General features: G+C 38.0%; 1 protein-coding gene across 1 annotated transcript; it reads right to left on the minus strand.

Moving 5' to 3' along the window:
- Positions 1–1,011: 1,011 nt before the first annotated feature.
- LOC124117037 (glycine-rich protein 5-like) lies at positions 1,012–3,810 on the minus strand. The gene is made up of 3 exons (XM_046478722.2): positions 3,690–3,810; positions 1,391–1,835; positions 1,012–1,086 (listed from the first exon to the last, which is right to left on the minus strand). Exons 2-3 carry the CDS (start codon positions 1,821–1,823, stop codon positions 1,079–1,081), a joined length of 441 nt encoding a protein of 146 aa, XP_046334678.2. The 5' UTR covers positions 1,824–1,835; positions 3,690–3,810; the 3' UTR covers positions 1,012–1,078.
- Positions 3,811–17,257: the final 13,447 nt, after the last annotated feature.

The raw sequence follows: 17,257 nt of genomic DNA on the forward strand, positions 1-17,257 counted from the left end.
GTTAGGTAGGGAGAATTTACATTTCAAGGTTTTACATTTGTAATGAAATAATTTAATTTTCCGGCAAACAACCACACAAGAAGTATATAATGAAAATATCATGTTCCTTTCATCTCGTGACGGGGGGGGGGGGGGGAACGGAGATATTTTCACTCGCTCGTCACACCAAAAGCCCGCATTTGCTTCCCGACATGGGTACAATTGTGAAGCTCCTTCTCATGTCTCTTAACGTGATATGTCTGGAATATTACGAAAAGCGGCGTAGAACACGACTCATTCTACTCTTTTGGATAAGAGATACTGACATAACTATATTTTGGGTATCCATATAATATGCCTACAGGTTGCGTGTTTCCGTTTTGTCTCCCAGAAGAAATATCATTATTCTTTTAGGGGTTTTGTCTCTGTGGCGACTTGATCTTGTCAAAACAGACCTTGCAAATAATTATGAATATAAACAAGTGCGTTGCGGTACATGGCGTGTCAGATTGAGGTGGGAGGAAACCTGAAGTGGTGTAGATCTCAGACGCATTTTACTTTCGTAAAACCAACGTGCACGAGTGTGGTGCTGACAAACGTATATATTACCGACAATAAACCAGACATTGATGTTTTCTGACCCTGGTCCCCTTCACGAGGCAGAGTAGGTTCCAGCTGTCCATGCATGCGTCAGAACCGACTAACATGAGATCGTGTGTCATTGTCACTGCGGCGTAAATTAACATTCACTCTCTCAGGTATAGTCAGTGGCGACCATCCGGTCAATTTGGTCGCCTGTTACCCCATGGGGACTCCGGGTTAGAAAAGGTCAACTGCAACCTATGGTGGACGTAAGGGTCGACTTTATCGGGTTGTGAGGTTCGATGATTTGGTTGATTGCGTGTATGTTGCTGAGTGCGTCGTGAGAATACAAACAAACAATCTTACGACCAGCTTAGGTTGGTGGGGGCCTATTGTAACCCGTAATGTCCATGGGGTCCAAAATTAAAACAACAGAAAATAACAAAGGAGCAGTTTGCAAATTTTAATTCTGTAAAATGTTGGTCGGATTTCTCAAGATAAAATCTCTTCTCCCCGATTAATATCCTGCAAAGAAAAGGATAAAACACTTGATGAAAGTGGCAAATATATGTGGCTTTTGTAAGAAAATGAATGAAAGTTTTTTTGATAATTAGGAACATTCAGTCAAACAGTTTATGAGTTATGTGTCATGTGTAAAAATGGTCCAAGGTCAAGTAACTCGTAGGCGTTTTCCACTTTCTAGAAATGTACGACAGTGATTCGAACAAGCAGGCGGCTTAAAGCGCTCCCGAGAAGCTTAGCTGTCCGTGCAATCTCCGCCTTTTTATTCAATGTGTTTTGTTAAGTCGACGTATTTAATATTTCTTACTACGACCGAAGCCTCCGAAACCATGCCCTCCAAAGCCTCCATAGCCACCATACAGACCGCCTCCAAGACCTCCAAGACCTCCAAGACCTCCAAGACCTCCTAGGCCTCCATACAGACCGCGTCCAAAACCTCCTAGGCCTCCATACAGACCGCCTCCGAGACCTCCTAGACCTCCATACAGACCGCCTCCAAGACCTCCAAGACCTCTTAGGCCTCCATACAGACCGCCTCCAAGACCTCCTAGGCCTCCATACAGACCGCCTCCAAGACCTCCATACAGACCGCCTCCAAGTCCCCCAAAGCCTCCAAGACCTCCTAGGCCTCCATGCAGACCGCCTCCAAATCCTCCAATACCGATACCACCATAGGCTGGCTTACCCAAAGTAGCAACCATTAGGCTGGCAAAGATAGCGATGGTGATAAGATTCATCATGATGACTGGAATCTGGGGACGAAATATGTGTACACATGAACATAAAAATTCCCAAATATAGAAAAATAAGTTTTCAGCCGAAAAAATACAGATTGTAATTCTCATCAATACCAAAACATTTTGGTGACAAACATGATAATTTCAAAAAGGTAGCTAATTTCTTAAATTATGTTGATTTAACGAGCTACAAAGGTTCTTATCATTCCACATCACTATGACATTATACTGCCTTTATTTTCTAACTAAAGACATGTTGGCCCTTACAGAGAACCTAGATGTTCCTATTTTGTTCCAGTTTCGCTAATGTTGGTTGGTTGGTTTGTTGTTTAACGCCGCACTCAGCAATATTCCAGCTATATGACGGCGGGCCGTAAATAATCAAGTCTGGACCAGAAAATCCAGTGATTAATATCATGAACAGCGATCCACGCAATTGGGATCGATGATATGTATCAACCAAGTCAGCGAGCCTGACCACCCGATCCCGTTAGTCGCCTTTTACGAAAAGCATAGTCGCCTTTTACGGCAAGTATGGGTTGCTGAAGACCTATTCTACCCCGGAATCTTCACGGGTCTTCGCTAATGTAACCTAAGGTCCAACCATATATGATTGGGTGAGCATAATTGTCACAATAGTGGGCAACGGGTATAAATTTGTTCCAATCATGGTAGTTAGCCATTTTCTTCACCATGTAACACATTATCATGACAAGGTAATTATTCACAGGTTTTCAGGAGGGTTCAAATCTGAGTAAGCTTCATGAAAATATGTGCCCTAATAGATGACATTTTTTTACTGTGTAATATGTAAGTACATATCTGACATGCAAACACTTACATACGTTCTAGAGATTCTAGCATTGGTTAATATCTTTATCCCAACTTAAGTTATTGTCACGTTATGTGTTTGAAGTTTGTCCATACATGTATTCCTGTGAAAAGTTAGACTTTAGTCATTTCTTTAAATTTGAGTTAAAGTTATAGCCACTTTTCCAGCAAAATCTGAGTCAACCCTACACAAATTTAATTTGTATTTTATTGAGAATAACGGAGAGGTGAGGTGAAATGGGGTTTACCGTCGCGTCCATGATTATTGCACTTATGTAGCGACGTGCATGCACGTGTTTGTGTGTGTACCTGCTTGTATTAGTCAGGACTGATGCTGATGTATAGTGCTTGCTCACGGCGATACCATGCCGCATTTTAACATGAATACCCTACTAAGGCACAGCATACTGACTCCGAGACGACCAGTCCTTGTTTTAGCCCCTTAATACCTAGCGCCGGACAGGGTAACAAAATGTACCATCTTTTAACGTCTTTTGGTATGACGCGGCCGGGGATCGAACCCCGGACATTCCGCTCTCCGGGCCGACCCTCTACCACGAGACCATGGAGGCGGTCTTGAGAATAACGAATGCATCACATTTAATCAACTATTCACCCTTTCCAAGGTTGTATGTATGTACATGACGGTTTTACTTACGTACCTTGACCCATAACTGTGTTGGGGTACCAGTTTAGAATGGGTTCCCAGCAATACATGCTTGTCGTAAGAGGCAAAAACATTAATTGAGTCATCAGGCTATGTTTATTGGCCTCCTACATGAGACAGGTCGCCGTGATATGGCTGGAATAGTTCTGACTGCGACGTTTAACAACAAACAATAAGGTTTGTAATAAACATACACTCATGGGATTTGAGTAGCCATTGAAATACCAAAGCCTGTGTAGCAGAGGAACGTGAAACGTCAACAGAACAAAATGCGACCCTGTTCATTGCAAAAGGAATACCATGTTTTCTTGTGTTTGTGACACTGCTACTAAACGTTTAAAGAAAATATAATATAAAAGAAGTATACTTACACTTGACGGTCTCAGGAAGAATGAGGTGTGAAGTGACTATGAAAGAAATATCTTATATTTATACACATTGAAAAAAAGTGAAAATTCTGATGATTGATGACCGCTTCCTTTATTATTCCATTGCGGGACATGGTGTGATCGCCCATACTGAATAGATCAATCACTTTCTTGCTCTTTGGCACCCCGCCCGATGCCTCCCTCCGTCACAGTCAACATTGTGTATCCCAAGGCATCTGAAAACGAAGGCCATTATCGTCATGATTTCCGATTGATTAGTAGATACTTTCAAATACTGGAACTCATGCATAAACGGAAATATTAAAGGTTGAATTGGTTATACGACTTTATGCAAATTCACTTTCTAAAATGTTTTTCTCTAACGGGATGTTAAATAAACCCCATAGGATATGGATTACCGCCTACTAAAGCTTTCAGTAATTATTAATTATAGCATTATTATATATTTTATCAAAAGCGAGAAAACCCTTTTTATAATCATAAGGAATTGTACGATTCCGACAGTATCATTAGCATGTGGTTATGACTCACTATGAAATCGTGATGATATCAGGTCTCACAAGAAGCACGAATCACTGTTCTCACTAACTACAGTTGTTAAATAAATGTGACCCTTATCCACTATCCGACTATAAATGGAATTTTGTACAAGGATTACTGAACCACTAAATGAATAAATTATTTAAGAAATGTAAAACAAAACCTTGCAAAATAGATTAGTGGATACTTTCAAATACTGAAACTCATGCATGAACGGAAATATTAAAGGTTAAATTGGTTTAACGACTTTATGCAAATTCACTTTCTAAAATGTTTTTCTCTAACGGGATGTTAAATAAACCCCATAGGATATGGATTACCGCCTACTAAAGCTTTCAGTAATAATTAATTATAGCATTATTATCTTGAAACATTCTTCGAAATGTTTTTTTTTCCTTTTATCAAAAGCGAGAAAACCCTTTTTATAATCATAAGGAATTGTACGATTCCGACAGTATCATCAGCATGTGGTTATGACTCACTATGAAGTCGTGATGATATCAGGTCTCACAAGAAGCACGAATCACTGTTCTCACTAACTACAGTTGTTAAATAAATGTGACCCTTATCCACTATCCGACTATAAATGGAATTTTGTACAAGGATTACTGAACCACTAAATGAATAAATTATTTAAGAAATGTAAAACAAAACCTTGCAAAATAGATTAGTGGATACTTTCAAATACTGAAACTCATGCATGAACGGAAATATTAAAGGTTAAATTGGTTTAACGACTTTATGCAAATTCACTTTCTAAAATGTTTTTCTCTAACGGGATGTTAAATAAACCCATAGGATAATATGGATTACCGCCTACTAAAGCTTTCAGTACTAATAATTTTAGCATATTATTTTGAAATATTTCCTCTTTATCAAACGCGAGAAAAGGCTTACTTTAGTCATAAATAATCATAAGGAATTGTACGATTCCGACAGTATCTTAAGCATGTGTTTATGACTCACTATGAAATCGTGATGATATCAGGTCTTACAAGAAGCACGAATCACTGTTCTCACTAACTACAGTTGTTAAATAAACCCTAGATCCCAATTTGCTTTCCCAAATTTATTTCCGAAAAAATTCTAAGTAAGCTATATGTTTGGAAAAGTCAAATCTAATTTGCACTTTTGTTGGTTGCAATATCTATTATCATTGAATATTTTAAGAAAAAGGTTATATTAGCATACATAAGCAATAATTAAATATCTATAGTTTATGTTTTTACTTTACGGCTGTGTCGATGAATCCATGTGACAAGCGATATGAGGTTGGATTCACCAAGGCAGGACAAAAGATTTTTTCCGTCAATGTTATAAACTATCTATATTTAAAGCAGAAATTATTGAGTTGGGTTTAATTAACGCGACAAAACCCTTTCTATAATCGTAATAAATCTCTTCTAAAAGCGGCTTAATTGTACAATTCCGAGCATGTGTTTATGAATCAAATAGTGATGATACCAAATGTTCGCAAAAAGGTTGAACGCATCGTGCCCACTGGTGGCACCCGTCACAAACACACATAAAGGCAAGTCAAAAGTGTTCAGCTGAAATAACACACGAATATATGGTAATCAGTATGGTATATCGGTTTGGTGACTGATGCGTCCTTCAAATGTCTATTGAATAAAATTTGGAAGCTTTACGAAGTACCCGAATGCTGTAACCCTGATCAGACAACCTCTGACGTGATTATGACGCTCTTACAATCTTCGATTGTACCTCAAAAGTTGTGAAATGGAGGCACCACAGGGTGGAGCTGCTTGACTATAGCTCCATATACAGGGAAGGTGACCATTGGAAACGTTAAAGTCATTCCTTCGGCCACGGTGCTTTTTGGGTAGTTTCTTGTCACTCTGAATCTATGTACAAAGTAAAACAATCAATGCAAAAAAATCAAGCAAATCCTTTGAATTTTCAGAATTCACAAGGTATAAATCCTTAAAATACTTTCTGTAAACGCGGCTCTGAAGAATATTTCATTTACATGACGGCATGTCAGCTTCATGTGGGAGGAACGCCCAGTGTGAGTCAGGCCTCAGACGATTTGGTGAAATGATCCCCAGCATGAGCAGGGGTACGTAGGCGGTGCTGACAAACAAGGATTCATATCAAGGGCGAGTCCGAGATTCGAATCCATGCTCATAGGTTGCCGGAGGACACCAAACTAGAAAAGCTGGAAACCCAAATGAGAAAGTCCCATTATTAATGTATATATTTCACAGCTATGAACCCAAAGGAAGAAAATCCCTCTGTTAACGTACAAATGTCACAGTCATGAGCCCAAACGAGACAATCCCATTGTTAACGTACAAATGTCATAGCCATGAGCCCAAACGAGACAACCCCATTGTTAATGTACATATCTAACACTCATGAGCCCAAACGAGACAATCCCATTGTTAATGTACATATCTCACAGCTATAAACCCTAATGTGACAATCCCATTATTAATGTATATATCTCACAGCTATGAACCCAAAGGACAAAGCCCCATTTTTAATGTACATATATCACAGCTGGGTACCCAAATGAGACAATCCCATTATTAATGTACAGATGTCACAGCTGGAAACCCAAAGGAAGAAAATCCCTCTGTTAACGTACACATGTCACAGCCATGAGCCCACACGAGACAATCCCATTGTTAATGTACATATCTCACAGCTATGAGCCCAAACGAGACAATCACATTTTTAAGTTACATATCTCACAGCCATGAGCCCAAAGGTGAAAACCCCATTGTTAATGTACATATCTCACTTCCATGAACCCAAAGGAGACAATCCCATTGTTAATGTACATATTTCACAGCTATGAACCCAAAGGAGAAAATCCCATTGTTAATATACATATCTCACAGCTATGAACCCAAAGGAGGAAACCCACTGTTAATGACATTTCTCACAGCTTTGAAACCAAAGGCGAAAACCCCGTTGTTAATGTATATATATCACAGCTATGGACCCAAAGGAGAAAAACCCATTGTTAATGTATATATATCACAGCTTTGAACCCAAATGAGACAATCCCATTGTTAATGTACATATCTCACAGCTATGAAGCAAAAGGAGACAATCACATTGTTAATGTACATATCTCTAAGCTATGGACCCAAAGGAGAAAAGCCCATTGTTAATGTACATATCTCACAGCTATGAAACAAAAGGAGACAATCCCATTGTTATTGTACATATCTCACAGCTATGAACCCAAAGGAGACAATCGCATTGTTCATGTACATATCTCACAGCTATGAAACCAAAGGAGACAATCCCATTCTTAATGTACATATCTCAAAGCTATGAACCCAACGGAGAAAATCCCATTGTTAATGTACATATCTCACTGCTATGAACCCAAAGGAGACAATCCCATTGTTAATGTACATATCTCACAGCTATGAAACAAAAGGAGACAATCCCATTGTTATTGTACATATTTCACAGCTATGAACCTAAAGGAGACAATCACATTGTTTATGTACATATCTCACAGCTATGAAACCAAAGGAGAAAACCCCATTGTTAATGTACATGTCTTAATGCACATAAACCAAAGCACAAAACCCCATTGTTAGTGTACATATCTCACTGCTATGAACCCAAAGGAGACAATCCCATTGTTAATGTACATATCTCACAGCTATGAAACAAAAGGAGACAATCCCATTGTTAATGTACATGTCTTAATGCACATAAACCAAAGCACAAAACCCCATTGTTAATGTACATATCTTACTGCTATGAACCCAAAGGAGACAATCCCATCGTTAATGTACATATCTCACAGCTATGAACCCAAAGGAGACAATCCCATTGTTAATGTACATATCACACATAACACCCGATCCCGTTAGTAGCCTTTGACGACAAGAATGGGTTGCTGAAGCTCAATTATAACCCGGATCTTCAAGGGATCGATGAGCATTCAGGTCAATAGACATTTGAAGGACGCATCAATTACCAAACTGATGTCAGATATTCGTGTGTTTTTTCAGCTGAACACTTATGACTTGCCTTTATGTGTGTTTGTGACGGGTGCCACCAATGGACACGATGCGTTCAATCTTTTTTGCGAACACCTGGTATCATCGCTATTTGATTCATAAACACATGCTCGGAATTGTACAATTAAGCCGCTTTTAGAAGAGATTTATTACGATTATAGAAAGGGTTTTGTCGCGTTCATTAAACCCAACTCAATAATTTCTGCTTTAAATATTGTTGGATATTTTATATTAGCATTGAACTAAAAAACACTTTTGTCCTGCCTTGGTGAATCCAACCTCATATCGCTTGTCACATGGATTCATTGTCACAGCCGTACTTCTAAACATATATAAACTATAGATATTTAATAACTGCTTATGTATGCTGATAAAACCTTTTTCTTAAAATATTCAATGATAATAGATATTGCAACCAACAAAAGTGCAAATTGGATTTGACTATTCCAAATATATAGCTTACTTAGAGTATTTTCGGAAATAAATTTGGGAAAGCAAATTGGGATCTAGGGTTTATTTAACAACTGTAGTTAGTTAGAACAGTGATTCGTGCTTCTTGTAAGACCTGATATCATCACGATTTCATAGTGAGTCATAACCACATGCTTAAGATACTGTCGGAATCGTACAATTCCTTGTGATTATTTATGATTAAAGTAAGCCTTTTCTCGCTTTTGATAAAAGGGAAAAATACATTTCGAAGAAATATTTCAAAATAATATGCTAAAATGATTAGTACTGAAAGCTTTAGTAGGCGGTAATCCATATTATCCTATGGGTATATTTAACATCCCGTTAGAGAAAAACATTTTAGAAAGTGAATTTGCATAAAGTCGTTAAACCAATTTAACCTTTAATATTTCCGTTCATGCATGAGTTTCAGTATTTGAAAGTATCCACTAATCTATTTTGCATGGTTTTGTTTTACATTTCTTAAATAATTTATTCATTTAGTGGTTTAGTATTCCTTGTACAAAATTCCATTTATAGTCGGATAGTGGATAAGGGTCACACGTTTGATGTAAGTACATGGAGGTGACACGGTTGATAATTTGGAACATGTTCCAAAGTGTTATTAATGACATGGAACATATTATTACATATTATGTTTATGCTTGAATCAGTGAAAGCTAGGTCTAAATCAGTATACAATATTGTGGGGAAATTATAATGCTGTAAAATATTCTTTCTGTGTGACCAGTTCATACGTCGTGTATAAATCTTTTCTAAGATCAAGAAACACCTGTTTCTAATTCTGTGTATGGAGCACATGTACATGTGTAGTAATATTAAAGCGATGTTGTCGCGAATGGAGAATATATTTTAATACTTTTAGTGTATTTTCTTTTTATAAATTTGAAGATAACAGGAGAGTTTGATGGTTACCATGTAATATATTTACACATACATGTAGGTTAATCTCCTGCGCCCTAATTGAACTTATACATATATAGAGAACGCTTTAAGCATATCATATCTAGACATGTTACTGACATGTGATTGACTAGTGATTGATATCAGCCTGTAGCATTTCAATTCATGACCTAACGCATTTTTATCGGAACATTCATTATAATCAATTTCTGTCCAAATGACCTTCCCCTGTTGACAAAAATATGTTCACTATTTTCGTGTATACTCTGTTTAAGCCGTTCAAGCCAGTAGGTATTCCCGGCTTGGCTGTCCTGCGTGTCATCTTAAGAATATCTTGCTTGTAGTATTAATCATTGGACTGTCTAGTACAGACTGTCGTCATATAGCTGGAATATTGCGGCTTTAAACAGCAAACAAACAAAAGCTTGAGTCACCTAGTCTCTCTTGGAGTTTTCTCGTGCATTTTCATTAACTAAAGGGTGTTTAACGTAATTGAGCTAAATCAGTTGTAGTTACTTTAACTTACGTGTGCATATACATGGGCAGTGTGCTCGACCAAACGGGACGACGAAACACGGGTTATGCTTTACATAGTGCATGTTCATGATAATGGAAACTGTGGACATGCACATGTAGAAATGAATAGAAAGTCATTGTATCTATCCGAGCTTAGTTTTGTCGTCATCACAGCAAGTTAAATTACTTTTGTCATTTTTTACATTGCCATACAAGCAAATGTAGTATTCTATATGTGTGCATGCACTATTATGTAATTTGCGAAAAGTCGAAACTAACACAAAAAAGTTGTTAATCCGCGAATTTAGCTCTGTACAAAACTATTTCTGTCCGAAACCTTTACGTTTCAATTGCGAAGTCACCTTGTAACATTATATCTTATGCGCTTTACCTGACTTCATAAGAAACAATGATACAATCCTAAACGTTTGGATTATAGAAAACGTAAACATAAGCAAGTGTTGCACTGAACTGTATGTACTATAGGTCACAACGTCAACACTGAGGTCGAAGCCAGTTACACGACTGACGCAGTCTTGAGTCTCGTAATAGTGACACTACATGTAGCATGAAAACAACTATGCTGGTCGTAAGAGGCGACTAACGGGATCGGGTGGGCAGGCTCGCTGACTTGGTTGATACATGTCATCGTATCCATATAGCGTGGATTGATGCTCATGATGTCAATCACTGGGTTGTCTGGTCCAGACTCGATTATTTTGAGACCACCGTCATATAACTGGAATATTGCTGATTGCGGTGCTGAACAACAAACAAAAACTCAACAGTGAATGGGTGCCTGACAAGACAAACTGATCCATTGGCAGGGGTTTTACTACTACTACTACTACTTCTACTACTACTACTACTATTACTACTACTTATAATAATTATTATATAATATTCATAATCATAATCATGATTATGATGATAATGATTTGTTCAGATATATATATATATGCCACATGATATGATATTTTATCAATTTGTTTGTCATCATTATAAACATGTGCTGGTTCTATTTATAACCGGGACACAGTGTACCGACCTGACCTGTCTAAAGCGTAGTGCTCAAACTTGAATACCGTGATCAATTCACACAAACGATACGTCTGTAAGAGTTGGGTGCAGCATGAGTTCTGAAGTGAAATGTGCATCTGTCCCGTATTAACGGTTACGTCAGTGCCTTGGGTGGTATAAATACGTCCACTCAGCAATATGTGTCACGAAAACCAAATTCATGTTAAATAGATTGTGTATCGGTTGATGAAATAAATAAACATAAAGCCTTGTGTGATGATTTGTTAAATGGAGAAGAAAGAAAGGACAGATCTAGAGGACCATGTTGTGCATCTGAGGAGGCTAATAGCCTCTTCAAAATTTATCTGTATTACTTTGTGGCAACTATTCCATTTGAGGTGAGGTGAAATGGGGTTTAACGTCGCGTCGAAGATTATTGCACTTATATAGCGACGCGCATGCACGTGTGTGTGTACCTGCTTGTTCCAGTCAGGACTAATGCCGATTTTATAGTGCAAGCCAACTGAGATACTATTCCGCAGTTTAACATGATTACCCGACTCAGACACAGTGTACTGACTCCGAGCCGACCAGATCTTGTTTTAGCCCCCTAATGCCGAGCTCCAGGCAGGGTAACACCAAGTACCATTTTTCAACGTCAAATGGTATGTCCAGGATCGAACCCCTGACCTTCCGCTCTCCGGACGGACGCTCTACCACTAGACAACGGAGGCGGTCTATTCCATTTGAGGTGAGGTGAAATTGGGTTTAACGTCGCGTTCAAGATTATTGCACTTATATAGCGACCTATTCCATTTGAATAAGTGTTGAACGTAACGTGACCATACACCAAGATACAGTGTATTTCCTGAAAACGTGTTGTAAATGTTTGATTGAGTAATGTTTTACGCCACAGTCATCAATACAGCGGCCAACTCACGGAGGCCTGTACATATAAATAGATTTTCGTCAAACAACTTGTGGCTAATAGCATGAGCCACTATCCGGACACTTGGGCTATGACCACCAGATCCCCATTTTGAGCATGTGTATTTGGGCAACCACATAAGATATATGGTCAATAAATCATATCAATAACGATCATAATATATGCTGTTGCATCAATTCATGACCGTGTGACAAGTGCCGATATCATACCATTTGTCCACCTTTATACACGATCTAAACACTGATTTCGAGCATGTATAATCTTTGAGGGTATACATCAGTGTGTAGATTACCAATCATAGATCACAGAATGTGAGTGAATAATGAAGGAGAGTTATAGCTATGAAAACATATACATTCTTAACAAACACCTTTACACTGAAGTATACATAAAAGAGCGCCCTAACATATTATGCTTTTTTGGAAACTAGACACAAAGGGCGTGTATAATTGTGGTTTAAAGTATAAATGAAAGCTCTATTTCAAAACGTAGGTAGGCTAACAAAAGTATAAATATTATATTTAGTTTAAATGTAGTAACACATACTAGCATGATCAATGCAACGACAGAGCTAAGATAAACATATTGTACATTTAGCTGATTGATACGACGCGCGACTGATTAATAAAGGTTTATGCATATACGGGATCGCTATAATACTAGAACACAGCATGTTTGTGTAGCAATCTGGATTCGACATGGCTGGAAGTTGCAGCTTTGATATTACAATTCAGTTATATACCTCGGACTTCAATCATCCATTTCTTCAATGAGACGGAACAAATCTGTAGAAGTCTTGAAATCATATCCATGTTTTTCTTTGTGCCTCGTCATTGCCTTCTGAACAACATCAATCGTGTACCCAAAATCCAACAACGCTTGAACAGAGGGTGAATGTTCCCAACTCCCTCTCCCTCCTGTACTCAGTGAAGGTTCCACCGAGTCCATCTTTCCAGGATCCCCTGCTGATGCTGCTGGCACTATATTAGGTGATGCTTGGACCGAACTTTCAGAAGTGCGCAATGACCTTAGCCTTGTATTGACGGCATTGCTGGCAATATGGTTGATGTAGTCACAACGAGGAGACCATTGTTTATGAGCAGAAAAAGGATCATCATTCTCGTCCCAATCTCTGAGGGAAAGAGAACAGTAGAAACATCTCACTCTGTCCGCAGATCCAATATAGAAAAACCCAGCCATTGACATGTTTTGTGCAGAATGGACCTCACCTTTAAGAGGCCATCCAACGAATGAAGACACTCGCTGGGCAATGGAAATATACACCTTGTGTTTAGCTATAGTTGCGTCGTATCCTGATCGTCCTCCTGTTGGTGGTGACGATCCTCTACTGGCTTCTCCGGCTAATGGGAACCATTTGTTCAAGAAAGTACAGTCAGGAGAATATTTTTTGTGGACCTCAAGAGGTATTTCCTTCCTTGTCCAGTTGTACAGTTTTAATCCACAGAAGGTACACACAACTCTATCGTTTTCTCCCGTGAATGTAAAACCAGCCACTGCCAACTGAGTAGGCGATGGAACTCCAGTCCAGTGTTGATATGTGGCCAGTCGTTCCCGTGTGTTCTCCCTTTCCGTTGTAGCATCGCCTGGTTGTTTCGTGTTCTTGACTTTATTGTAGTTTACACCGGTTTGAAGCGAACGTGGGTTTCCTGAAAAGTTAGGAGAAACACCCACAGCACCACGGACGTCCATAGCAGACTAGTCTATGCGTAACAGGAAACCTCTGTACATGGTCATGTTATAATAATAGATCTGATGTGTTAATATTGCCTATGACGCATTCAGGACATGTGTACCTATGAATAGATGACAGATAAGACGGTCCCAGGTTAATGCTGTTCACTAAGATGTGAATACCGTGTACGTATGTATGGTGCGGAAGTGGACTGTAATTGTTTTTTATGAATATTACTCATATTATTATTAATGCTGTTAAATAATTTAGTAACATCGATACGATTTTATACTATTACTAGTTCATTTAATTATACTGGTAATTCATTTAATAATTATTTTAATTGATGTAGTGACGTTATCATTCATTCATTTTGTAAGTTTACTGAATCGAAACGATTTAATAATACAAGTTAATTGATTCGTTATTAATATTACTAACTGAAGTAGCAATATAACAAATTGTTCATATTTTATCAAGTAATATTACCAAATCACTAAATAATGTGATTACATTATGAAATGACAATGTTACTAGATGAATTAATTTCTAATACACTAGCGACTGATGTTCACTTTCGCACTCCATAAATACATGTATGTGTGTTTGATAGTACATTGATGGTACTTGTATGTGTATTCTAATATTGACCTGTAGAATGAATATTATCATATCTAATAGTCCACAGCACTACCTCTCAACACAATGACACACTGCCTAGCAACTAGCAACAGATCCTGTTGTAAGGAACACTTAATGCTTGTTCGTGACATTCATATCTGTGGAGTGCGCGCAGATTGAATTATTTACGGACCGACGTCATATATATGCGGAACTTTGATGACAGTAATCAGGTGTTACCCGTTTTGGGAAAACCCAAGGTGCGTTTGAGAGCTATTTTACCGCGATGCGTTTTTGTACTGTTACCAGAGGTTCGTCATATAGTAACGTCAGTGGAACTATGCATAGGACATAATAAACACGAGGTATTTAAGGTAACATGCATGCTGTTATTCGTTGTGGGAAAAGCCATGGTGCGTTTGAGAGCTATGTGATTCGTGATGTATTCCGAGATGCGTTTTATACTGTTACCAGAGATACGTCTTGTAACTACTTCAGTGGACCTATGCATAAAAAATACTAATCTTGATGATATTTAGGTAACATGCATGTTGTTATCAGGACGTGGTAACCATCTGAAAACACCGACTTTTCTGCCAGCATCGTGCACTGTTTCCTGGATTCAAGAATGGAGCACGTGCTTCCTATTCAAGACATTCAACTGTGACAAATTCTTCGTTCGTGAGTGCACTGACAGTTATTGCAGGGCTTGTTATGTATTGCTGCTGCCAAATATATGACCAATTGTATTACTGTAAATATAATCCTATGTGTTTCAGTATAATGTATTAATTATTCTTTGATCTTGTGTGGCTATTCACTGATTTCACAATTTGTTTTCTGCACGTATCGATTTCTCGGTTAACCTTCGCGTTGACCTCGAAACAAAAGTAAGATAAGAGTTTTACACACACTGCTTAGCTTAACCCTATATATCTGAAAATTAGATGGAAAGATGTAAGCGTCTTAGTGTGGGTTCTATCACATTTGGGTACGGGAGGCCTGGTGATCCAAGACACAGCACTTCACTGTGCAGAGTTGCGTCCCTTAGCTATGATACTCATTACGATCCGCTGATTGTGGGTTGAAATTTATAAAATGTCTGCGAAGCAACGGAAACATCACGCAGAACTACTGCGGATTACCCGTGAATATTTGCGAAATCAATTACCCCTTTTAGAGGACAAATTAGTTTCATGGTTCAGCCGTCGGCAAAAGCGTTGTGTAAGAATGCCATAACATAGTCTACAATTAACTTTGAATTCGTGTCGCTATTTATATATTTAATTGACATTATTATTCACAATGCCACACCGTTCCTTTTTAATCTGAAATTCAACTGGAACAAGTAATGAATCGCATATAGAATATACATTGACAGATGATTTCTGATTGTGGTCGGTCATCTTGCAGATTTAGACGCTGAATACCTACTCGTCCGATTTTTGAATGACCGAATGTCTGAATCAATTATATTGATTAACATGAATATATATTATTCAGACAAAAGTTATAAATAGGCACTGTTATGTATTTCTCTTCCAACATACAGATGTGTGAGATTACTGTCTTCACCTTAAAAGTCACATGTAGTACCTTTAAGAGCGTCATTAACCTGAGCAAAATACCTTGAACATTAGGAATTGTCCACTCTTAACAGATTTTAAGAAAGAATTGGAGGATGTATGAGTCAATATACCTAAATACTTTTCTTCGATTTGTTTATAACAGATTTGTTAAGTATTATAAAAATAATTCAAAGTGTCTTCAATGTTCCGATACTTGTGAAATAGAGTTTAATGGTGGAAGATGTGATGTTGAGGCGGTTTCCCTGCCAGTTGAGACTGTAGATACAAACATTTGCACGGTAATAGCATGGGCTCTTTGTTTAAACGGGAAGATTATTAAACTATTAAACAGTCTGATTGTTATCAGTTCTGCGTTCTGCGTTCTGAGGTAAGCATTGTGGATACTGGTAAATATCTACCTCGTATATATGTAGCATTGTGGATCGATACTGGTAAATATCTACCTCGTATACATGTTGCATTGTGGATACTGGTAAATATCTACCTCGTATACATGTAGCATTGTGGATACTGGTAAATATGTACCCCATATACATGAAGCATTGTGGATACTGGTAAATATCTACCTCGTATACACGTAGCATTGTGGATACTGGTAAATATCTACCTCATATACATGTAGCATTGTGAATACTAGTAAATATCTACCTCATATACATGTAGCATTGTGGATACTGGTATATATCTACCTCGTATACATGTAGCATTGTGGATACTGGTATATATCTACCTCGTATATATGTAGCATTGTGGATACTGGTAAATATCTACCTCGTATACATGTAGCATTGTGGATACTGGTAAATATCTACCTCGTATACAAGTAGCATTGTGAATACTAGTAAATATCTACCTCATATACATGTAGCATTGTGGATACTGGTATATATCTACCTCGTATATATGTAGCATTGTGGATACTGGTAAATATCAACCTCGTATATATGTAGCATTGTGGATACTGGTAAATATTTACCTCGTATATATGTAGCATTGTGGATACTGGTAAATATCTACCTCGTATACATGTAGCATTGTGGATACTGGTAAATATGTACCTCGTAAACATGTAGCATTGTGGATACTGGTAAATATGTACCTCGTATATATGTAGCATTGTGGATACTGGTAAATATCTACCTCGTATATATGTAGCATTGTGGATACTGGTAAATATCTACCTCGTATATATGTAGCATTGTGGATACTGGTAAATATCTACCTCGTATATATGT

The sequence above is a fragment of the Haliotis rufescens genome, unplaced genomic scaffold (assembly GCF_023055435.1).
Source record: "Haliotis rufescens isolate VD_foot unplaced genomic scaffold, xgHalRufe1.0.p SCAF_12, whole genome shotgun sequence".
Taxonomy (NCBI): domain Eukaryota; kingdom Metazoa; phylum Mollusca; class Gastropoda; order Lepetellida; family Haliotidae; genus Haliotis; species Haliotis rufescens.

Bases quoted from the DNA above. Each gene is read 5' to 3' on its own strand.
- LOC124117037 (XM_046478722.2), bottom strand. From the start codon at position 1,823: ATGATGAATCTTATCACCATCGCTATCTTTGCCAGCCTAATGGTTGCT.